Source organism: Babylonia areolata, chromosome 27 (assembly GCF_041734735.1).
Source record: "Babylonia areolata isolate BAREFJ2019XMU chromosome 27, ASM4173473v1, whole genome shotgun sequence".
NCBI lineage: Eukaryota > Metazoa > Mollusca > Gastropoda > Neogastropoda > Buccinidae > Babylonia > Babylonia areolata.
The window spans coordinates 32058659-32084724 of record NC_134902.1 but is presented as its reverse complement, the minus strand read 5'-3'; the positions used below and the strand labels follow the sequence as shown (position 1 = coordinate 32084724).

General features: G+C 41.3%; 2 protein-coding genes across 2 annotated transcripts in view; one reads left to right on the top strand and one right to left on the bottom strand.

Moving 5' to 3' along the window:
• The window catches only part of LOC143301300 (differentially expressed in FDCP 8 homolog A-like), a 33459-nt gene extending 22260 nt beyond the window's left edge, over positions 1–11199 (top strand). The window contains exons 9-12 of the mRNA XM_076615502.1: positions 605–718; positions 4328–4546; positions 6307–6416; positions 9853–11199. Coding sequence (XP_076471617.1) covers positions 605–718; positions 4328–4546; positions 6307–6416; positions 9853–9937 — 528 coding nt within the window. The 3' untranslated portion in view covers positions 9938–11199. The remainder of the gene's footprint in view (positions 1–604; positions 719–4327; positions 4547–6306; positions 6417–9852) is intronic.
• An 8250-nt stretch (positions 11200–19449) lies between these two features.
• The window catches only part of LOC143301299 (uncharacterized), a 65142-nt gene continuing 58525 nt past the window's right edge, over positions 19450–26066 (bottom strand). The window contains exon 31 of the mRNA XM_076615501.1: positions 19450–23895. Coding sequence (XP_076471616.1) covers positions 23580–23895 — 316 coding nt within the window. The 3' untranslated portion in view covers positions 19450–23579. The remainder of the gene's footprint in view (positions 23896–26066) is intronic.

Below are 26066 nucleotides of genomic sequence, written 5' to 3'. Positions count from 1 at the left end.
GTAAAAGTCTGAGTGATAATACAAGCCGAATGTGTCCAAAGGCCAAGGTCTTTTTAGCAGCAAAAACAAAGAATAGCCAGTTGTGTTTGGAATAAACTCGTGCAGTGTTACATCTGCATATTATACATGCACATGTAATTGCGTGCAGAGTCCAGATTATGTCTTGTCATACCAAGCTACGCCACGTGATACATAAACTCTTACACACACAAGCATGTACAGTGGCATACGTCTCACACAGACAGACATACAGATACAGAGAGAGAGACAGACAGACACACACACACACACACACACACACACACACACACACACACACACACACACACACACACACACACACACACATTCAATTCGCCTAATATCACTTACATTGAAAAGACGTTAAACTAAAGAACGTACAAACTCACACTCACACTTACTCACATAGAGACAGACACAGATAGAGACAAAGACAGACACACACATACACACACACTCTCTCTCTCTCTCTCCCTCTCACTTCTCACTTTCACATACACACAAACACACACACACACACACACCTTGTTACTACAGAATTTCAGCCCACCGCATCAAGGGGTTGGTGGTGGTGTGTTGACAGGTGTGTCGAGCGTCCAAACAGTTCCTGAAGCTGATGATGAGGAAAGCGGTCATCAACGTACAAGAAGTGAACCCCATGCTGTTCAACTATGTGGAGCAGCTCAGTGACATAAAGGTCTGCGTTTCTTTCTTGCCAGCATTTTATGTCCAGTCTCAGGTGCAGCGTGTGTGTATGCACTCGCGTGTGCTTGTGCGTGTGTGTGTGTGTGTGTGTGCGTGCATATGTGTGTGTGACTGAAACTTAAGCCTGAGTGCCTGAAATGAATGATGGGTGCATTGTGTGTTTGTGTGAGTTCGTGTGTGTGTGTGCATGTGTGTGTGTGTTTGTGTGACAGAAACTGAAGCCTGACTGAACGATGCATGAAACGAATGATGACAGCACCTAAAAAGGCAGTTCTCAGTTGGCTTTATCACAGTTGACTGCCAGTTTTTTTTTGCAGATGAATGTCTTTGTATTTGTAAAGTGCTTACAGCTTGGTCTCTAACTGAAATGATAGGTGCTATATATAAATAAATCATATTAATCAAGTCTCTGCCCAGGTTGGTAACCTGTCGAGCAAATGCTTGTCTTTTTGAAGCACATAGAGCTTGATCTCTGACTGAGGACGGGCGCAATAGCCGAGTGGTTAAAGCGTTGGACTTTCAGTCTGAGGGTCCCGGGTTCGAATCTCAGTGACGGCGCCTGGTGGGTAAAGGGTGGAGATTTTTCCGATCTCCCAGGTCAACATGTGTGCAGACCTGCTAGTGCCTGAACCCCCTTCGTGTGTACACGCAAGCAAAAGATCAAATACGCACGTTAAAGATCCCGTAATCCATGTCAGCGTTCGGTGGGTTATGGAAACAAGTACATACCCAGCATGCACACCCCCTAAAGCGGATTATGGCTGCCTACATGGCGGGGTAAAGACGGTCATACATGTAAAAGCCCACTCATGTATATACGAGTGAATGTGGGAGTTGCAGCCCATGAACGCAGAAGAAGAAGAAGAAGATCTCTGACTGAGGACAGGCACTATATGAGTAATCGATATCAATCTGATCAATCAGTTTGAAGTGATGATTACATGTTTCCCGTATAGAATGCACTAAACATGCGATCTCACTACATGCATGCTTAAGCAAAAATGTGTTCGGTTTGTGTTAGTTCAGTCTTGTGTGTTGAGTGATGACCTAGTTGTGACACGTCCGCTGAGGAAGCGAAAGAATCTTGAGTGCATGGGATGGAATCCCACACTCGCCAGTCTTATCCCTCCCTGCACTAGACCTTGAGTGGTGGTCTGCATGCTAGTCATTCTGATGAGACGATAAACTGAGGTCCTGTGTGTAGCATGTCTCATAAGCTGCAGGCAGCAGCATTGAAAAGAACCCACAGCAACAACAAAAAGGGTTGCCCCTGGCAAAATTGTATAGAAAAATCCACGTTGATAGGAAAAACAGCAGTTGTATGCAGAAAAAAAAAGAAAATAAAAGGAATGCAGGGATGCGCTCTCCCTAGGGAGAGAAATCTATTGCTAAAAAGAAAGGGTAATACAATACGGTCCTTCTTTTTCGTCTGTGGGCTGCAACTCCCACTTTCACTTGTATACATGAGTGGGCTTTTAGGTGTATGACCTTTTTTACCACCAACATGTAGGCAGCCATACTCTGTTTTTGGAGGTGTGTATGCTGAGTATGTTATTGTTTCCGAAGGTCACAGAATACTGACATGGATTACAGGATCTTTAACGTGCATATTTGATGTTCTGCATGCATACACACAGGAAGGGTGTTTAGACACAAGCAGGTCTGCACAGATGCTGACCTGGTGAAATCAGAAAAACCTCAACCCTGGAACCTTCTGGGTGCCCAGGAAACCAGGAATCGAACTAAGGGAGGGGGGCGGTGGGGCTGGGGGGTGGAGCTTGGACAAGAATCCAGAGCTTTTACCATTGACCTCCGCACCTTCTTCTTCTTCTTCTTCTACATCACTACCAACATCAGTGTGTTGATGAAAATTGTCGTTTTGTGGGAGGTTGTTTTTGGGCACAGTTTAACTGGGCCACAGAGGGATGTGCCATTAGTTGATAGCGGGACATTGGGCGCAGTCCACTTGTTGTCTGCATCTCCAGCGAGGCCAATCCAGCTACCTCAGCGGTCCCTAGGAATACACCCGGCCGGCACATCCCTAGCCTTCTACAACGCTACTTAACCGTGGGAGGTTGCTGTTGGGCGATATCATTTAACTGGGCTGCCAGAGGACATGCCATCAGTTGAAATGGGAGATGACGGGCGCAATAGCCAAGTGGTTAAAGCGTTGGACTGTCAATCTGAGGGTCCCGGGTTCGAATCACGGTGACGGCGCCTGGTGGGTGAAGGGTGGAGATTTTTACGATCTCCCAGGTCAACATATGTGCAGACCTGCTGGTGCCTGAACCCCCTTCGTGTGTGTATATGCAAGCAGAAGATCAAATACGCACGTTAAAGATCCCGTAATCCATGTCAGCGTTTGGTGGGTTATGGAAACAAGAACATACCCAGCATGCACCCCCCCGAAAACGGAGTATGGCTGCCTACATGGCGGGGTAAAAACGGTCATACACGTAAAAGCCCACTCGTGTGCATACGAGTGAACGTGGGAGTTGCAGCCTACGAACACAGAAGAAGAAGAAGAAGAAATGGGAGATGGGGGAGCAGTCCACTGGTGTGTTCACATCTCCAGCTAGGCCAGTCCAGGTACCGTAGCAGTGTCCCCGGGAATACACCCGACTGGCACAGCCCTAGCCTTCTACAACACTACCTTCTTCTTCTTCTGTGTTCACTTGTATGCACACGAGTGGGCTTTTACGTGTATGACTGTTTTTACCCCGCCATGTAGGCAGCCATACTCCGTTTTCTGGGGTGTGCATGCTGGGTATGTTCTTGTTTCCAAAACCCACCGAACCCTGACATGGATTACAGGTTTGGTGTCATATACTGTACCATGTCAAATTACAGGATCTTCAACATGCGTATTTGATCTTCTGCTTGCATATACACACGAAGGGGGTTCAGGCACTAGCAGGTCTGCACATATGTTGACCTGGGAGATCGTAAAAATCTCCACACTTTACCCACCAGGCGCCGTCACCGTGATTCGAACCCGGGACCCTCAGACTGACAGTCCATCGCTTTAACCACTCAGCTATTGCGCCCGTCTACAACACTACCTACCAGTGGGGGAAAAAATCAAAAAAACCAAACTCTTCTTCTTCTACTATGTTCGTGGGCTGCAACTCCCTTGTTCACTTGTATGTACACGAGTGGGCTTTTACGTGTATGACCATTTTTACCCCGCCATGTAGGCAGCCATACTCCGTTTTCAGGGGTGTGCATACTTGGTTTGTTCTTGTTTCCATAACCCACTGAACGCTGACATGGATGACAGGATCTTTGACGTGCATATTTGATCTTCTGCTTGTGTATAATATGTACACACAAAGGGGGTTCAGGCACAAGCAGGTCTGCACATAATATGTTGACCTGGTGAGATGGGAAAAATCTCCACCCATTACCCACCAAGCGCTGTTACCGAGATTTTAACCCGGGACCCTCAGATCGAAAGCCCAGCGCTTTAACCGCCCGGCTATTCAGTATTGCGCCCGTCCAAAAGCAGAAAATTCCTTTTAATTACACATACTTAACCGTGACCCAACTAGTGCCGGATTTAAACGTAATTTTAGGTAGAAAATTCCCTTTGTGCCCACAGAATCTGAGGGAGGAGCTGCTGATGATGAAGAGGTACATCCTGGCCTGCCCCACAGCTATGCAGGCCAAGCTGCTGCTGCAGCTGTCCTCCCGCCCGCACTTTGTGGAGTGCTCGGACCGCTACTCCCTGCAGGACCTGCTCGACTCGGATGAGAAGCTGATCCCTGAGCTGGTGCAGGTGCACTCCTCCTGGGCCCAGCACATCAAGACGGACTGTGAGGTGAGTGGTGTGGTGCAGGCGCACTCCTCCCTGGGCCCAAAGCCCGTTAAGACAGACTGCGAGGTGAGTGGTGCAGGTGCACTCCTTTTGGGACTGGCACATTGACAGTGAGGTGAGTGGTGCAGGTGCATTCCTCCCCAGGCCCAAAGCAGATCAATAGAAACTGAGGTGAGTGGTGCAGGTGTACTCCTTCCTGGGCCCAGCACATCAAGAACACTGCCTGGTGACAGGTGCAGGTGTACCCGTGGGCCCAGAAGATCAAGATGGACTATGTGGTTGGTGGTGCAGGTGCACTCTTCCTGGGCCCAGCAGATCAAGACTGAGGTTAGTGGTGCAGGTGCACTTCTGGGTCTAACACATTGCTTGGTTGATGGTGCAAGTGCACTCCTAGGAGGTTAGTGGTGCAGGTGCACTCATCCTGGGCCAGGCAGATCAAGACTGTGAGGCGAGTGGTGCAGGTGCACTCCTCCTTGGCCCACCGTATCAAGACAGACCCTCAGGTGGGTGGTGAGTGGTGCAAGGGGAAGAGGACTTGGGGCACTTACATTCAAATTGTTGGACTGTTGGCTTGGTGGTAATGGGTTTGCCTAGGAAGTGAGAGACGGTGGGGGATCGAATTCAGACCCTCACAGACTCAGTATTAGCAGATGAGAGTCTTAACCATTATGCCACCCGCATTCCTGTCAGATGATGGTCACAGTACTAGCAGACTGGAATGCCGGCAGGTTGAAGGGCGAGGGAAGACTTTGAAAGTGTATGATTTCAAATCAGGCAGTATGCAGTTGATGTGGTGTACGTTGTAGTGATCATAGCTTTTTAGATTTTTTTTCGAAGTTTTTCCCTGCTTACATGCATTTCTGTTAACCACTGGTGTGGATTGACTTTGCTGTTGGGGGTCTTGGTACATACAATTGTGTTGTATTGCATTGTATTATGATGTGTTGTGTGCGATGCATTGCGTTGTTTTGCATTGCATTGTATTGTAATGATTTGTTTTGTATTGCATTGCATTGTATTGTTTTCTTTTGTATTGCATTGCATTGTATTGTAATTTGTATCACTCTTTTGTCACAACAGATTTATCTGTGTGAAATTTTGGGCGGCTCTGCTTGGGTAGAGCTCTTTTCCGTAATCTGGCAACCACCAGTAGAAGATTCAACTTTGATCGTAAGATAGATACACTTGCAGACAGAAAAAAAAGAACAGAAAAAAAAGAAGAAGAAAAAAAAAGAAAAAAAGAAAGAAAGGTGGTGCTGCAGTGTAGCGACACATTCTCCCTGTGGAGAGCAGCCCAAATTTCACACAGAGAAATCTGTTGTGGCAAAGCAGTATAATAAAATAAAACAATACAATGCAATGCAATGCAATGCAATACAATACAATACAATACAATACAATACAATACAATACAACACAACACACAACACAACACAACACAACACAACACAACACAATACAAAATGTACAAAATTTCTATTCCACAAGGTCTGGTGTTTTTCATTGATATTGTTGAATGAGATTTTGTAAAATCTCTTCTTTTTTTATAATTTTTTAAATTTAAATTTAAATTTTTTACCCTATTCACAAAGTAATCTTTTGTTTCTTTTTCAATTTAGAGTTATGCATGCATGTGACTGACTGGTGTTAAAGCACTTTGATTTGCCTCTGCACAAGATTTAGTGTCATATAATTACTAGTTATTTTTGTTATAATTATTATTCAGATCATGCCCTTGTCATGAAAATTCTTCCTCTGTGCAGCTGTGTCAAGGGAGGGGATACTTCTGTGAGTTATGCACCAGCAAGGAAGTGTTGTTTCCCTTCGATAACATTGCCGTCGTCTGCTCTGGGTGTTCTGCTGTCATGCACAGGTGGGTATTCGGTATTCACCTCAGTTCAAAAGCCTTTAATGTCCGCTTTCAACCGTTAGAGAACAGAACGTTTTCTTTTTATGCTCATTCAAATGCTTGTCAACGGATGAGTAAATGATGTAGAAATAACTGTTGACACACCAATTATCAGGTAAAAGAAAAACATTCGGGTAAGACGAAAATTTTCTGAGACACAAGTGGAGTAAAATGAAATGAACGACCCCTACACCCTTTCTGGATTGCTGTGTACATATCGTTCATCAGGTAAAAGGAAAACCTTCAAATAAGAAAAATATAACATTCTGAGACACAGTTTCAGTTTCAGTATCAGTTTCTCTTGGAGGCGTCACTGTGTTCGGACAAATCCATACACGCTACACCACATCCGCTAGGCTGATGCCTGACCAGCAGCATAGCCCAGTGCGCTTATCAGGCCTTGAGTGCATGCTTATATATTTGTGTACCTATCAGAGTGGATTTCTTTTTACATACTTTTTAGCCAGAGGACAACATTTTTGTTGCCATGAGTTCTTTTTCAGTGCGCCAAGTGTGTGCTGCACACAGGACCTTGGTTTATCGTCTCATCCGAAAGACTAGACACTTAAGTTTGATTTTCCAGTCCAACTTGGTAGAAAAGGGGCGAGAGTGGGATTTGAACCAGCACCCTCACAAACTCTCCACACTGGCAGCTGAGCGTCTTAACCATTCTGCCACCTTCCTTCTTTAAGACACAGGTTATATAAATGAATTACCCTCACGCCCTTCTTTTTTTTTTTTTTTTTTTTTTGCTGCCCCATCATCTGCACCGTTTCAGTGGCATTACTCCCACGCCGCTCATTTAGATTCCCCCATACACGGCCACACCCGGGTTCGTCCGTTGTAGTTCCAGCGTCGGCAGTCCACAGGGAACCATCGATGTTAGGTCGCCAGGAGGCCACACACCAGAGGAGACCCTGCACTGCTGCTGAGTCACTTCGGTGGTTTTCAGTGGTGCCTGTTCTGTTTTAACGTACTCCGGACACCACCTACTAAGCCCCCTACTAACGACAATAATGGCTTAGTCGCGGAGCCACACCCTTCTTTAATTAATGATTATGTTCATACCAATCACTAGTTAAAAGGAAAACATTCAGGTAAGAAAAAGATAGCATTCAAAGACACAAGTAAAAAAAAAAAAAAAAAAAAAAAAAAATGCATGGCTCTTATACCCCCTCTTGAGGACTACCATGCTCACAACAGTCATCAGGTAAAACAAAACCATTCAGGGAACAAAAACTGTAACTTTTTAAGATACAGCACCAACAGCCAAAGAGTCTGTAAATGAAATGAAAACTGCAGCGATGGTTACGAGTATGCAGTAATCCCTTACTCCTCTCTCTCTCTGAAAGCTGCAGCTATGGTTACGAGTATGCAGTAATCCCTTACTCCTCTCTGAAAGCTGCAGCTATGGTTACGAGTATGCAGTAATCCCTTACTCCTCTCTCTCTCTGAAAGCTGCAGCTATGGTTACGAGTATGCAGTAATCCCTTACTCCTCTCTCTGTGTGAAAGCTGCAGCTATGGTTACGAGTATGCAATAATCCCTTACTCCTCTCTCTGTGTGAAAGCTGCAGCGATGGTTACGAGTATGCAGTAATCCCTTACTCCTCTCTCTCTCTCTGAAAACTGCAGCTGTGGTTACGAGTATGCAGTAATCCCTTACTCCTCTCTCTCTCTGAAAACTGCAGCTGTGGTTACGAGTATGCAGTAATCCCTTACTCCTCTCTCTCTCTCTGAAAACTGCAGCTGTGGTTACGAGTATGCAGTAATCCCTTACTCCACTCTCTCTGAAAACTGCAGCTGTGGTTACGAGTATGCAGTAATCCCTTACTCCTCTCTCTCTCTCTGTGAAAGCTGTAGCTGTGGTTACGAGTATGCAGTAATCCCTTACTCCTCTCTCTCGCTGAAAGCTGCAGCTGTGGTTACGAGTATGCAGTAATCCCTTACTCCTCTTTCTGAAAACTGCAGCTGTGGTTACGAGTATGCAGTAATCCCTTACTCCTCTCTCTGAAAACTGCAGCTGTGGTTACGAGTATGCAGTAATCCCTTACTCCTCTCTCTCACTGAAAGAAAAAAGGATCAGAGTGTCTGTAAATGAAGTTAAATCTCCAACTAAATTATAAGCATGCAGTAACCCCCTACACTCGGCTTATATCACAGATTGACATAAGTTTACATTTGGGCCAACAGCAAAGTGAGAGCTGTATTATCAATGGTTTCTCCAGTCAATGGGAAACCATTTACAGCTTAGTCTTTTGTGAAGGACTATGACTCTCAAACTAGGAGGCAAAATTGCACTGGCTCTTAGTGCTGCAGCCTTGTGGGCTAGTTGGCCTTTGGGAACCATCCCAACGCCAACTGTCCTAAAACCCTCTTGGCCGAGAGAGTGGGGATGTAACTTAGGCAAGACACTCTCCACTATAATCAAATTCTAGCCCAAATAGTCAGAACAGCAGTTGCCTCCTCTGCTGTTCTGATGGTCATAGTCGGACACAACTGACTATCAGAACCCCCTACACCTCTAACCCCCTGTATTGAAATTTTCATGTAGTGTGTGTGCTTGTGAGTGGGTGTTTATTGTGTGTTGCGCATGCGTGTGCATGTTTGAAGTGCATTTTGTGCTTTTTGTCATTTTATTTTTCGATGGATCATGTTATCCTGCAGCTCAATTTGTGATTAAGATTTTTTTTTTTCTAAGACTCATGGTGGTTGCTGGAGTATACATACTTTATTATGACATGAATGTATTTTTGGTGTCATATACTGTACCATGTCAAACTGATGCATGTATTATGAATGGTAGATAGTTAACTTATCTGTTCTCTACAAATAAAAACCTGCGTTTTAAGTCTGTGTGTTCAGTGATTGTTTTAGGTTGGTCATTTATATTTTTGTTTGTTTGCTTTGGTGATAGGTGTAATTGTGTGGAGGTCAGATGTGTGTGTGTGTGCGAGTGTGTATGTGTGTGTGTGTGTGTGTGTGTGTGTGTGTGTAGGGAATTCTGAGGTTTCCAAATTGCTAGTCTTGGTACCCATTCTGCTTATGAAATTTGCTGGAATGCTTATGACGTATGGAGGACATGTTATGTACAGATGATTCTTTCTTTGTACCCAAGGTTTGTGACAATGTATGCATATTGTGTGCTGTTCATTGATTGTGAAGGGCCCAGAGCTTTTGGGTTAGGCTTTTAAGAAGTCCAGTTATTATTGTTGTTATTATTATTTTTATTACTATTATTATTACTTTTTTATTCTTATGATGATGATGATGATTATTATCATTATGTTAATTTTTATCAGCGTCCTCCTTCTCTACCTCCTCATTATTACTATTATTACTTTGATTATGATGATGATGATGATGATGATTAATGCTTGCTTTTTGACGCTTTATTCCAGAATCTGCTTCGCTCAGCAAGTCACCTGTCCGAAGTGCGAACGTCGGCGCAAGAGACAGGAGGAGAGAGACCCGAGCAGAAGGTGACGGAAGGCACAGAAAGCCAGCCAGTCAGTCGATCCCCAAGAATTCCGTGTTGCCAACAGCTCTGTTGCCTGTCGCTGCTGAGAACGAAGCATATCATGGACCTCCAGACTTCCTCTGTGTCTTTCAGCGAGAGCGGCGTTGTGTTCCACTCGCAGTGCGTGTGCGTTCCTTTGAGCCGTTTTGATTTCACACTTTACGTGTTTTTGTGATTCCGTCTGTGACTGTGCTGGACAAAACTGGTAAATTTTGATTTATTAAAAAAAAAAAAAAAAAAAAGTTGCTGTTTTAGAAGCTGACAACATTGCTTAAAAAAAAAAAAAAAAAAAAAAAATTGTGGTTGGAAAAAAAAAGTGTGTGATGCTGTTCAATTGATGAACTTCTGTTCTATAAGCTGACCACATTGCTTTAAAAAAAAAAAAATTGTGGTAGGAAAAAAAAAAAGTGTCTGATGCTGTTCAATTGCTAAACTGACGTAAACCTTTCTGACCTCACCTTGCGACAGAAGTTTTTCTGTGAATATAGGGAGCAGTTACCTCTGGTCATCAGTGTGGTAAATGTCCGGCCATTTCAGATTCGGCTCTATTGATAATATGAGCTTTTTTTTTTTTTTCATGCATATGTCCATTTTTAAAAGATGTGATTTAATAAAAAAAAAACACCGTGTAATCTTCTTGGATGTTATGTGTGTAGCCAGTAGGTCGATCGCTTGTTCACTGTAGCTTCATCATCTATGCACGGTAATGATATTGACCAGGCTGTAGCGTTAACCAGTATCAATAATCACCCAAACAAGGGATGGGGGGAGGGGGAGGGGTTGGGTGGGGGGAGAAACAGTTTCCAGATTCAAAATACAAGAGGGGGAAAAAAAAAAGAAAAAAAACCCACTTGATTCAGCGCTTATAGCTTTTAGAGGCGTTTGATTGGCTGAGAGCGGGTGGGCCCGTCTTTCCACTGTTAGCCGCGCGAAATTTGGCCAAGCAGAGCAAACCAATAGGCCTAGTTTGCATCAGTTTGACATGGTAAGTATATGTAACACCAAACATGGAGTATAATACAAACTCCTCCTATTTTGCTGCACAGTCAGGAGCAACAACTCTCCCTGGCTGTTAGCTCTGTCTCTGTTATCTTTGTGGCCATCGGAAATGTAGTGATGGAAGTGAAAACCAAAATAGTGTGAAACCAGATAACATGTTTCCTTCAGAACACTCCAGTCTCCTCCCCTCCCCCTCAACCCCCTCGCCCCCCCCCCCCCCCCCCCCGCCTCCCCCAATAAAAAAGAAAGAAAAACAAAACAAAACCCAAACCTCAGTTCAGTTTCAGTTTCTCAAGGAGGCATCATTGCATGCGGACAAATCCATATACGCTACACCACATCCGCTAGGCAGATGACTGGTCAGCAGCATATCACACCACGCTTTGTCAGGCCTTGAGTACATGTATATATGTATTTGTTTACCTATCAGAATGGATTTCTTCCACAGAATTTTGCCAGAGCGCAAATTTTTTGTTGCATTGTGTTGTTATTCAGTGTGGCAAGTGCGTACTGCACACAGGTTTATCTTCTCATTCACATGACTAGACGCTCAGTTTGATTTTCCAGTCAAACTTGGGAGAAAGGGCGAGAGCAAGATTCAAACCCAGACCCTCACAGACTCTGTATTGGCAGATGGGCGTCTTAACCATTCTGCCACCTTCCACCATAAGTGTCCCCAAAACGTCAAAACAGTACTCAGCAGGTGTTCTAGGTTCTCCATTAGACAGGGACAGTGCTGACTGTGACCTACTCTCCCTCTACTAGACCTTGAGTGGTGTTCTGGATACTAGTATGTCGGATGAGATGACAATGCACTTAGCACATGTAAAAGAAGCCCAGTGCAACAAGAGAGTTGTCGCTGGCAAAGTTTTTTTTATTATTATTATTTTTTTTAGCAAAATCCACTTTGATAGTAAAACACTTGCTAACAGGAAAAAAAAAAGGTGGTGCTGCATTTTGGTGACGCTCTCTTCCTGGTGAGAGCAGCCCTAAACAACATTTAAGTACACATACTATACTAGGACCCACTGGTACAGACTGCGGGCAACACAATACAATACAATACAAGTCAAAGTACTTTCTGTCACACTGTCTTTTCACTAACGTCCCTTGGTTCTTTGTGGTTGCAAAGAGTAAGAGATGGAGCTGACACTGGTTAGAATGCATGCAAGAGAGTCTGTGGGTCGGCCTTTATCTGTTTTCGTATTTTGCTTATGTAAAAACATCATTTTGTTTAAAAACAAACAAACAACAAACAAACTTTTGAGTGCATTGTTAGTGTAGAGCCGACGCGTCTTTTGACATTGGGAGGTGTGTTTTTGCTGTGGCCATGAATGTGTCAGGTTGACTGGTTTTGGTTGAAAGATGCATGATTACGTGTGTCGCTAAGCGACACGACACCAAATGCAAGCATTTTTAATGTTGTAGTAACCTCATGGATGTTAAGTCGTTTGCGGTTCTGGGAGATTGAAGCTTGTAGCTGATATGGGGGTCAGCCTTTTGTCTTTTTAAAAGTGTGGGCTGGATTTGGCAGTGCTGTAGTATTTCACTGTTTTAATGTTTTGCTTGCTTGTAATATTTTACAAGTTTTTTTTTTTTTTTTTTTTTTTGTAGTGCGGACAGTCCTTACGAAAAGAAGTTTTGATCATGTACACTCCAGTGCTACTTTCAAATAAATACTCTGAGACTGGCTCCAGTGTAACTGTCAAATTCACTTCACTGCTTTGTCACATTCATTCCAGTGCTACTCTCAAATGATTACTGTCAGATTCACTTCAGCACGACTCTCAGATTCAGTCCAGTGCTGCTGTCAAATTCACTTGTTGCTACACAGTGGATATATGATCCATTGCATTGCATTGTTTTCCACCAGCGTCATGTTGTTGCAAAAGTCTGTCTGTCTTTCTATCTATCTATCTGTATTTATCTCACACACACACATATGTATGTATGTATAAGTCAGTCTGTCTGTCTATCTGTATTTATCACATATATATATTTATATATATATGTCATGGTATGTGTGTGTGTGAGTGTGTCCGTGTATGCATTTACCACTGCCCAGCATTTTATATTTTACTAGCCATAGCTCCTGGACACTAGCTTCTGTCAGATTTAAAGGACTTCTGTGCTTATTGGGCACTTTATTTTTGTTGTATGTTCAAGTTTCCCAGAAATATGTGTCAGCCGATTGGCTGTTTTTACCTGTACTGCCCAATTATATATGGTTTTTTTATCTAATTTTTTCCCCCAAAGAACTATGTGATTGCATGTTGGTTCCATTTTTTATAAAAAAAATGTGTGAGATTTTATGGAATGGTCATGTCAGAGGCATATCCGTTGTATTAATGCTTAAAAACAACTGCAATACTGCCCCTTTTTTTAACGGTTTGACAGGGTTTTATTTAACTTTTTAATTAAGAAAAAAAAAAGACAGAATATTTTCAGCTTTTGCTTCTCATTGGTATATACTACGTTAACAGCAAGGTGATTTAGACATGCAGGCTGATTTCACTGATTTCAGCACACACATACATTCACAGTCATGCAGTGGGTGTGGAGAATGGGTGAGAGATTGGACATGGCAGGGGAGTGTATTGAGAAAACAACAACAAACAACACAAACACACACACACACGCACATGCACACACACACACACACGCACACACACACACTACACTTTGATTAGCCCCAGTGAACTTGGTTGTGCTATGGATGATAAGAAGAATAAGATGTGTACATTGTCCACGTGTGCTCTGTACTAAGATCTTTACCTCCCTCTTTATCAGGTGGAGTTTACATAACTACCTGTGTTAGTCATTGGTGGGGGGGGGTCAGGTTGGGTGTGTGTGGGGTAAGTTTGGAATGGATTCTTGGCTTCAGGAACTATGGCTCTGGAAAACTTTGAAGTGATACCACCATTAGTTGCTATGAAAAGGTGTTGGTTGGTTGGATCCACAGTGACTTTCAGATTTGAAAGCTTGATGTTTTGGAGACTGCAGGATCAAATGTGGATGTAGACAGCTCCCCCCCCCCCCCCGCCCCCCCTTGTTTGATTGCTTGCGCCAGTTTTCTTCCACAGGGAGTTGATTTCAGTTCGTGTAGAGTGGGAATGGAGAGGGTGAGCTTTGGTTCCCATTGATTATCTACATCTGTGGTCGCCAGCTTAAGCACTGACTGCGCCACCAACTTAAAAAAGACAAGAGAGGCAAGGCCTTCAAGACTCACTTGTGATACACTTTAAAAAAAAAAATCCAAGCTTTTTATGTATTGAGTATAATTTCAGAATGTAATGTTTAAGATGAGAAAGATCAGTTTAAAGCAAATGAACTCCCCTATCATTACAGAGTAATTTCTGTTTTTTACTATGTGCACCAAAACGTTTGCAAAATAAATAAAACTTCCATGCTTAGCAAAAGAAGTTCCTGTTTGAACAAAAAATGATAATAATGACTGCTCTAGCTGTTGGGTCAGAATATCAGATCAAAGTACCAAGTTTAGAGAATACAAAAACTATAAATATAACAGTAAATGCAGTTTGCATATAATTAGGCTTCATTCTTCATTTTTGTGTGCCCATCCCAGAGGCGCAATATTATTTTAAACAAGATGACTGGAAAGAACTGAAATTTTCCTATTTTTATGCCAAATTTGGTGTCAAATGACAAAGTAGTTGCAGAGAAAATGTCAATGTTAAAGTTTACCACGGACACACAGACACACACACAGACAACCGAACACCGGGTTAAAACATAGACTCACTTTGTTTACACAAGTGAGTCAAAAATGAAAAAAGAGAGAAGTTTTAATTACTTTTATTCAAGACTCCACACAGGCACATGGATATTTGTTTCCAACTGATTAGATTCCAAAATCATCCCCTTCATGCTCATCGTATGTGCGAAGTTCGCTCTTTTAAATTTTCACTTGCATCAAGGTGCACTACGTATGATTATGTGTTATGTAAAAATTATTCATTATTAATGTTATTATTACTAAGAGACCATTGTATTTTGAAGCTGTTGATGATAATTAAGTACTGGTGCCATAAAGTACCAGTGTGAAACAATGCACATTGTCACTTTACAGTATCACCAAGATGTGTATGAAATTTGACATGCTTCATAATTTGACATGCCAGGTATTATTGAGTGCCTTAGGGGAAATCAAATCTGCTGCTATCATTTAAAAATGGTTGAAAACATACTGCTCGTCATCACTTATTGTTTGAATGATGTCATTTTGATAGAGGCATTGGTAATGGAATAAAAAAAAAAAAGCAAAAAAAGCAAGGGTTGGTTTGACTTTCTGGGTAGAATAAAAGAAAAAAAAAAAGGAAAGGCCTGTCCTGTTCAAAAGTTTTGGTTCAGAGAAGCATATTTCAGCAATAACATTATGACACAGGAGATTTCACTGTCATGACATGAAGAGTACTCACATTCAGGGACATAATTCTTCTGTCTCTCTTGTGGTATAATGTTTGTTTTGAATCAGTCCAGTGCTTTTTCTGATGGCACAGTTCAGAAGTGTCCAGTTTCATTTCTGAATGTGTTTATGAAGTTCAGAGCTGACTCTACTAACGTCTTTCAGTGAAACTGCGAAAGACAAAGTGGTAGTGTCTTCTTCTTCTTTTGTCTGGCTGTGTGTTGCAATCGAACTATATATGATAGTCAGTCGTGTCCGACTATGACCATCAGAACAGCAGAGGAGGCAACTGCTGTTCCGACTATTTGGGCTAGAATTTGATTATAGTGGAGAGTGTCTTGCCTAAGTTACATCCCCACTCTCTCGGCCAAGAGGGTTTTAGGACAGTCGGTGTTGGGATGGTTCCCAAAGGCCAACTAGCCCACAAGGCTGCAGCACTAAGAGCCAGTGCAATTTTGCCTCCTAGTTTGAGAGTCATAGTCCTTCACAAAAGACTAAGCTGTAAATGGTTTCCCATTGACTGGAGAAACCATTGATAATACAGCTCTCACTTTGTTGTTATCGAACTAATTGCCCATGATGAAGGCATGTGTGTTGACGTTTGTTGTTCAGTCCTGAAATGGCCCTTTCGTGCTCTGTTGGGTTGCAAGCAGCTTGATTTGATTTGGCTTTTTTTTTCCCTTAGTTAAATTTTTAGGTATTATTGAACCTTTGTGGACTTTGAGAGCAGAGCTGAATACAGTATATTATTATACTGAATTATTTATTTATTATTTTTTTTTACCAGATTTGCACCTGTTAATGCATAACATGATAAATCTATTTGTGGATTAAAATTTTTTTACTTTTGTAATGAGTTTGATTAAATTGGGTACATAACTATATTATTATTATTACAACTTTGTAAATAATTCTTTATTGTACTGGGAGCTAGTGTAAAGCATGAAGGAGAGGAGAGACGTGATCAAATTTTCAGGAACGAAAGACAAGACGAGCAGCATAGTTCTGGACTTTCTGAAGCCTAGCAATGAGGTAGTTGGGTGAACCAACAAGTAGGGAACTACAATAATCCAGGAGGGAGAGTTTTGGTTGCATCTTCAGTTAGGAGGATGCAGTTCTGCGAATTTCAAAGTAACACAGTTTGCATATATATGCAACATGCTGCTGACAGGAAAGAGACTGGTCGAGTATGACACCAAGATTGCAGACGGAAGAGGAAGAGGAATGTCGGTGCCACTGAGGGAGACTGAGGAAGGAAGAGAGACTGAGTGGCAAAGTCTTTGTAGGGTGATAATCATGATTTCAGTTTTATCCTCATTTCATCTAAGCATGTTTTCAGTCATCCATGTCTTCAGGTCGGAGATGCAGGCCTGAGATGAGTCAGTGAGATAGGGAAGGAGAGACAGAGGTCCCGACAGATACAGCTGGTTGTCATCGCAAAAGCTATGGTGCAAATCGGTTGTGTACAGAGAACAAACAGAATGGGCCCAAGCACGGAGCCTTGTGGCACACCTAACTGTACGTCGGAAGGGGAGGTTGAAAGGCCGCAAACAGAAACAACATTGGACCGGTCAGACAGATAAGAGCGGAACCATGTGAGAGCAAGATCGCCGATTCCAAAAGTCCAATTCAGATGGTTGAGGAGAATCCGATGATCAAAGGCAGCTGAAAGGTTAAGGAGGGAGAGAATAGAGATTTCGTTGTTGTCAAGAGAAGTTAATAAATCGTTCGCAATTTTGAGAAAGGCTGTCTCAGTGCTATGACCGGTGTGGTAAGCAGATTGAAATGGGTAATTCATGTTACTGGTACTGAGGTGGTTGAGAAGTTGAGCAAGGACAACTTTCTCAGTTACTTTTGAGAAAAAGGGAAGATTAGAAATGGGTCTGTAATTCTTTAGTGAGTCTGGATCGAGACTGGGCTTTTTGAGCAGTGGCCGAAAGATAGCAGTCAGATTTGCATGTTAATGCATAACATACTAAATCTATTGATTTTTTATTTTTATTTTTTAACTTTTGTAATGAGTTTGATTAGATTGGGTGATTGGATTGGACTGTTTCTCTTTGTGTGCCCAGACCTTTTGCAGTGTAAATGATAAACTGAATTTTACATTTATTCTCTTTCTTTTATATATAATATTTTTAAGAGTTACGGTACCACAAATGTTTTTCACTTTGCTGTTGTCTTCTTTATTATGATTTGCTTGGAGAAAACAGTGACAACCAGAAATGTGTGAATACTGTGTATGGAAAATGAATTCAATCACACATAAAGGTAAAGAGTTTTCACTTTTATGGTTTTGTACGCAGGTCTTTATTTACATGAGAAAACCAAAAATTCCCAGTTTGGTTTATTCAATAAGGGTCCTCTTGTTTTTGTGGTTCATGGTGGTGGTGCAAATACTTTTGACATGTTCCTATCTCATGCAGATGTTGTAGTCTTCACTTACGTTGTGCCTTTCTTGCTAAATGAACCCGTGATGAAATTGTGAAAAAAAGTATGGGGAAAACATGAAAGTGTAATTGTCAAATGAAAATTGATTTTGAATAAATGTTAATGGGGATGTTCATTGGAAAAAAAAAATTGTAAAGTACGTTTAATTCTCTGTTAAAAATCTTACAGATGCTTTGAGAATAACATGTGGCACAAGTTGACAGTTGTCTGGAGACCTGTGTTTTGCAGGTGAAATCGATTGTGGACATGTGCACTTTCGTAGGTCAAATTGATTCAGCTTACTGACAGAAGTGTGCACTTTCGTACGTCAAATTGATTCAGCTTACTGACAGAAGTGTGCACTTTTGTAGGTCAAATTGATTCAGCCTACTGACAGAAGTGTTCACTTTTGCAGGTCAAATTGATTCAGCCTACTGACAGAAGTGTTCACTTTTGTAGGTCAAATTGATTTAGCCTACTGACAGAAGTGTGCACTTTTGTAGGTCAAATTGATTCAGCCTACTGACAGAAGTGTTCACTTTTGTAGGTCAAATTGATTTAGCCTACTGACAGAAGTGTGCACTTTTGTAGGTCAAATTGATTCAACCTACTGACAGAAGTGTGCACTTTCGTAGGTCAAATTGATTCAGCATACTGACAGAAGTGTGCACTTTTGCAGGTCAAATTGATTCAGCCTTCGGACAGAAGTGTGTGCACTTTTGTAGGTCAAATTGATTTAGCCTACTGACAGAAGTGTGCACTTTTGCAGGTCAAATTGATTTAGCCTCCTGACAGAAGTGTCCACTTTTGCAGGTCAAATTGATTTAGCCTACTGACAGAAGTTTGCACTTTTGCAGGTCACATTGATTCAGCCTACTGACAGAAGTGTACACTTTTGTAGGTCAAATTGATTCAGCCTACGGACAGAAGTGTGCACTTTTGCAGGTCAGATTGATTCAGCCTACTGACAGAAGTGTTCACTTTTGTGGGTCAAATTGATTTAGCCTACTGACAGAAGTGTGCACTTTTGTAGGTCAAATTGATTCAGCCTACTGACAGAAGTGTGCACTTTTGCAGGTCAAATTGATTCAGCCTACGGACAGAAGTGTGTACACTTTTGTAGGTCAAATTGATTTAGCCTACTGACAGAAGCGTGCACTTTTGCAGGTCAAATTGATTTAGCCTCCTGACAGAAGTGTCCACTTTTGCAGGTCAAATTGATTTAGCCTACTGACAGAAGTTTGCACTTTTGCAGGTCAAATTGATTCAGCCTACTGACAGAAGTGTGCACTTTTGTAGGTCAAATTGATTCAGCCTACTGACAGAAGTGTGCACTTTTGCAGGTCAAATTGATTAAACCTACTTACTGAAGTGTTCACTTATACAGGTCAAATCGATTCTGCTGTCTGATAGAAGTGTACACTTTTGTAGGTCAAATTGATTAAACCTACTTATTGAAGTGTTCACTTATACAGGTCAAATCGATTCGTCTGACAGAAGTGTACACTTCTGCAGGTCAAATTGATTCAGTTTACTTAAAAAAAAAAAATGTGACTAAACCTATTCCCTCACCTCCTCCCTAAGCACACATACATTCAAACACATGAACCAATAAAAACTACATTCTGTATTTCAAAAAAAGTTTATTTTTGTCACTTATGTACACTTAAATAATTGCACAAATATGTATTTACAACAAAAAAAAAGAGAAAAAAAGAGAGAAAAAAAAAAGACAAAAAAGGACGGAATTGTGTTGTCTACTTGTTGTATTTGTCATGATAGTTCTTCACAAACTGGAAACAGATTCTGTTACATTACATTCCTCAAACAAAAACATATTCTGAAGGTAGATGGAGTCACTGAATAGTTTCACAATAACAAGCATTTCAAAATCTTGAAAGATCATATCAAAGGAACCCAAAGTAGCTGACAGATCATGTTAAAAAGAACCCAACAAAGTCTGCATTATTTTGCAAATGAAAATGTTACATCATTTAAGTCATTTGGTAACATGTCTTTTCATGGTCAGGGGTGGAAATTGTGTCTCCAGTTAACTTGTACGCTCAGCAACATGAGAGAGGAAATCTGTATTGCAAGTAGTCTACAAAACAAAACTTCTTTGTGTAACTTGAATACTGAATTTGCAACAACTTCTTCCTTTTCATGGATATCATGAATACTGTATTTGCAATAACTTTACCATTTCAAGGAAATCATGGGTGATTTTAAAACTATTTTTTTTATATAGAGACAATGACTGTCCATATTGTTACTAAAAACAGTGAATTCATACCAACCCTGTCTGGGGCTTGCCATAGAACAGCTGGGCCCAATCCTCTCTTTCTGATGCTTCAGCCTTCCCCAACCAAAGTCGGATACCCCCATTAACATCTGGGTTGAGTGGGGAAAATTGTTTGAGAGTGCGACGGGCGCCATAGCCGAATGGTTAAAGCGTTGGACTTTCGATCTGAGGGTCCCGGGTTCGAATCACGGTGACGGCGCCTGGTGGGTAAAGGGTGGAGATTTTTACGATCTCCCAGGTCAACATATGTGCAGACCTGCCAGTGCCTGAACCCCCTTCGTGTGTATGCGCAAGCATAAGATCAAATACGCACGTTAAAGATCCTGTAATCCATGTCAGCGTTCGGTGGGTTATGGAAACAAGAACATACCCAGCATGCACACCCCCGAAAGTGGAGTATGGCTGCCTACATGGCGGGGTAAAAACGGTCATACACGTGAAAGCCCACTTGCGTATATATGAGTGAACGTGGGAGTTGAAGCCCACGAACGCAGAAGAAGAAAAGAAGAAGTTTGAGAGTGCCTTTCCCCAAGGACAGAACACCATACCGAAACAGGCCCTCGAACACTTGGCCTCTGGTGAACACTGGATCAGAATCAGAAGTCCAATGCCAAATCAGTTTTGCCATGGAGTGTGTGACTGAAAATGTAACAGGAAAGAAATAGCTTGCTAAGTTGCTTGGAGAGAGATGAAATAAACCTCATAACGCTTGAGGAGTCACTTACAGGATATGGTCCAAAAAATATCCACAGCATATGATTCAAAATGTTTTTTTCTTTGGCTTGAATCTTACCTGATGTACAAAGCATTTGAGACCATGAAAGAGAAGAAAGTTGATAATCAGGCACAGAGAAACGTAGAGGCATACTTATACAAAAACAACATAAACAGATATGTATATACATTTACTAATACTTAAAAAAAAAAAATATATATACACTTAGATATACCTGTCAGGTGTCTGCTGTTTTTAGGTGTCTGCTGTTTTCTTTTCTTTCTTTCTTTTTTAAGCAGGCGTGGTGTCACTAGTGTATGGATTAATCTGCCCCCATGAAACAGAAACAACAGAGAAATGTGCTATTTTCCCAGAAAATGAAAGACACCATGAATTTGTGTATCCTCATTGCTTTGTTTCCCATGTTGCATTTATGTACTTCTGTGGAAAATGAACTTAAAAAAAACAACAACAACATGAAAAGAACAGGCTGATACAGTTAGTAACATAGTAGTTACTGCTCTCTGTAATAAGAGATCTTGTGTCAATCAGTTTAGGAAATAATCACTGTATTCAGACTTCAGATCATTTATTCAGATGGGGTAGAAAACTAAAACAATGAAAACAAAACGAAAAACCAAAAAACAACAAAAACCCAGCAGCCTTGCTGCCATACACGTCAACCAGAGCACCATCAAATCAAACTTCATGAAGCTTCTCTTATTCTTTAAAGGGTTTATAGAGAAACATTGCTAAACATTAAACACTTTGGTCATTCATGGAAGAAAGTAACAAAGTTACTTCAATTGTGGCAGGGAAGACCCAGAACCAATAGGAAATCACTTCTCAAGTCGTGAAGAGTTGGGCACTCCAAAACAATGTGTGCTTCATCCTGGCTCCAACATATACACAGAATGCGTAATACTTTTCTTCTTATCACAGTGAAATGATTTATTTGTAAGTACAAAAATACTGGTCTTGCAGCAAAACTATATTTTTACAATGCATGCATACACTGGCACCAGAGCAAAACTATCTGTTTGCAACATATGTAACACAGCAGCAAAATTATCTATCTACAATGTATGCAGACACAAGAAGTTCAGTGCTTGCCCTACAGCTTTTAACTCACTTGTGTAAACAAAGTGAGTCTGTGTAATAACCCGGTGTTCGGTTGTGTGTGTGTGTGTGTGTGTGTGTGTGTGTGTGTGGGGGGTGATAAACTTTATCAAATTTATTTTCTCTGGAATTACTATGCCTGCCAATACAAAATTTAGATTAAACAAAGTGAACAAAAAAATTAACACTCATACCAATGACAGGCTGTAAGTCTTCCGGATTAAGCTGTATTTCCGGATCATGATCTGTTTATTTTGTTGAGGGTATGGATCCAGAAAATTCACTGGGCTCTCTTCCCAGTTAGTTGCCTGAAAGTTTGGGTTTGAAGATGGCATGACATTGTTTTCTTGTTCACAATAAAACGAAAAAAAATACATATTCTGGACAGAACACACCGAATGACACCAATTGATGTGTTTACTGCAGATGAGTTTTTCAAGCGGAGACTGTATAAACTAGAACGAACATAACAACATTTGAATCAATGGCCCTCTCAGTTTCTGTCACATACGGGTTCCACAGATCTGGGCAACTTGCTATGTGCCCCTGAGGCGATGGCAACCTCTCCATTACAGCAAACTTTAAAAAAAATTCTGAAATAATTCTGAGACATCATTCTAACATGATTTGAACAATGTCATCACTTTAAACACAGTAATCAATTTATCATGCTTCAAAACAACCCATCAGTTTAAATATTAATTTTCGATGCTAATAATCAGATATGTTACAGTCATGTGGTAAGTCTTCTTGCTTCTGAGCTTAACATTCACGGTATGACTGCTCCAGTTCTTTTTTTCCCCCAATGCTTAATACAAATTTTTAAAATACAGAACACATTTCAAACTATCCCCCCCCGCACCCCCCTGTTATTATTCTTTTATTGGATAAAGTGTGTATCAGGAGTGAGTCTTGAAGGCCTTGCCTCTGTTGTTCATTTCCGCAGAAGGCTTGTGTCTAACAGTGTTTTCTTTAAAGACTTATCATGTTCACCGCATGTAACGTGCTGGATTCTGTTCTTCCATCCACTTCTGTATCTCTTTCTAACAAAAAAAAAATTAAAAAAAAAAAGAAAAAAAAAGAAAGAAAAAAAACAAGAGAGGCAAGGCCTTCAAGACTCACTTGTGATAAATCAAGTCCCCTAGCATTAATTACAGAGTAATTTCCCTTTTTTTTTTTTTTTTTTAACTATCTGCACCAAAACGTTTGCAAAATAAATAAAAATTCCATGCTTAGCAAAAGAAGTTCCTGTTTGAACAAAAAATGATAATAATGACTCCTCTTGTTGTTGTGTCAGAATAAGAGGTCAAAGTGCCAAGTTTAGAGAATACAAAAAATATAACAGTAAATGCTATTTGCATACAATTAGGCTTCTTTTTTTATAATTTTTTTGTGCCCATCCCAAAGGTGCAATATTGTTTTAAACAAGATGACTGGAAAGAACTGAATTTTTCCTATTTTTATGCCAAATTTGGTGTCAACTGCCAAAGTATTTGCAGAGAAAATGTCAATGTTAAAGTTTACCACGGACACACAGACACACGGACACACACACACAGAAAACTGAACATAGACTCACTTTGTTTACACAAGTGAGTCAAAAAAGGGGGCTAGCATTCACTCTTTCACGGCCACCAAACCAGGACTTGGGCAGCCCAGCTCTCCATCTCCATCCTCGCCGGGTGCAGTTGCAAAGGATGTGGTGATGGTGTTGCGCCGGGAAGGGGGGTCATTGTGACCCTCGGGGGTGGGGTCAGTGTGATCCCGGGGGGCGGTGTGGCGCAAGGGAGCGATGCCAGCCTCCACAGCCTCGTGATAGGATGGGGGAGCGCGGCCCTCATAAAAGGGTGCAGGCACAGGGCTGTGTACCAGTGGGTGCACTTTGCTCATGGACATTTGGCTTCCCGGCCGAGATTCCCTCCCTCGCCTGTTGCTGTGGTCACATACAACCCAAGGTGTGTGTGACAATGCAGCAAAGAAAAAACAACAAAAAACAGCAAACATTCTGGATGTGTTATCACTCACAGTATAAATAATATATATATATATATCTAGAGAGAGAGAGAGAGAGGGAGGGACAGAGAGATCAACATAATTATGCACATAATTTCAAACCATGAATAAATAAAAGATAACACACACACACACACACACACAACCCCCCCAAAAACAGCTTGTGTTCTAGACACGTGTTCATTCTAACCCTGGAAAAGCTTGGAGAAACATATTTTGTAAAATACCCACCTGCCAAACAAACAAACAAAAAAACAAAACCAAAAAATCATACAATACCAGCTGTAGTCCTTATTCAGACACGACTGACTATCATACAATACCAGCTGTTCTTATTCAGACACGACTGACTATCATACAATACCAGCTGTTCTTAGTCGGACACAACTGACTATCATACAATACCAGCTGTAGTTCTTATTCAGACACGACTGACTATCATACAATACCAGCTGTTCTTAGTTGGACACGACTGACTATCATACAATACCAGCTGTTCTTAGTTGGACACGACTGACTATCATACAATACCAGCTGTTCTTAGTTGGACACGACTGACTATCGTACAATACCAGCTGTTCTTAGTTGGACACGACTGACTATCGTACAATACCAGCTGTTCTTAGATGCACATGACTGACTATCATACAATACCAGCTGTTCTTATTCAGACACGACTATCATACAATACCAACTGTTCTTAGTTGGACACGACTATCATACAATACCAGCTGTTCTTAGTCGGACACAACTGACTATCGTACAATACCAGCTGTTCTTAGTCGGACACGACTGACTATCATACAATACCAGCTGTTCTGAGTTGGACACGACTGACTATCATACAATACCAGCTGTAGTTCTTAGTCAGACACGACTGACTATCGTACAATACCAGCTGTTCTTAGTTGGACACGACTGACTATCATACAATACCAGCTGTTCTTAGTTGGACACGACTGACTATCATACAATACCAGCTGTTCTTAGTTGGACACGACTGACTATCATACAATACCAGCTGTTCTTAGTTGGACACGACTGACTATCATACAATACCAGCTGTTCTTAGTTGGACACGACTGACTATCATATAATACCAGCTGTTCTTAGTCTGACAAAACTGACTATCATACAATACCAGCTGTTCTAAGTTGGACACGACTGACTATCATATAATACAGTGCTGTCCCCTGTTCTTTTTACACTGTACACAAATGACTGCAGAGGCACGGAGAAAACTCCTGTCATAAAATATTCTGATGATTCAGCAATTGAAGATCTGTCCAACTCTGATGCTATTTATTTCAGTGAAATTAAAAAGTTCTGTTCCTGATGTGAGAAAAACTATCTGCATCTCAACGTATTGAAAACAAAAGAAATGTTAATAGATTTTCGGAAAGACCCCTTGCCTGTAGCTGACCTTGTTATTGATGGTCAAACAGTGGAGAGGGTCAATGAATATAGATATTTAGGGACCATCTTAGACAATAAGCTGACTTTTGACAGAAATGTTGATTCCATTCATAAGAAATGTCAATCTAGAATATTTTGTTTACAGAAGCTTAGAAATGTTGGTATAAATTCAAATATTCTTCAAAGTTATTATCGATGTTGCATCGAGTCCGTGCTCACAGTTTCATTTATGTGCTGGTATGGAAGTTTGGCAGTGAGGAGTAAGCGTGTTTTGAACGATGTCATGAGTGTATGCAGTAAAATTGTGGGAGTGAAACAAGCTAGTATGCAAGAGCTGTATGAAAGTCGAGTGGTTAAAAAAAGCAGGCAGATAGCAACTGACGACACCCATATTTTAGCAAAGTATTATGAGCTATTGCCATCAGGACGACGCTACAGAACTTTTAAGTTGAAATCCAGAGCTCTGAAGACTTTTATTCCACGTTCAATCCACCTTTTAAATTCTTGAGAACTCTGTGTGTGTGTGTGCGCGCGCGCACTCTCATGTGAGACGTGTGAAAGTCCGTGCATGATAGGCTGTACCTTGTTCTAGTTGTGGTGTGTGTGTGTGTGTGTGTGTGTGTGTGTGTGTGTGTGTGTGTGTGTGTGTTTACTGAGCTTAAAACGTGACAATTG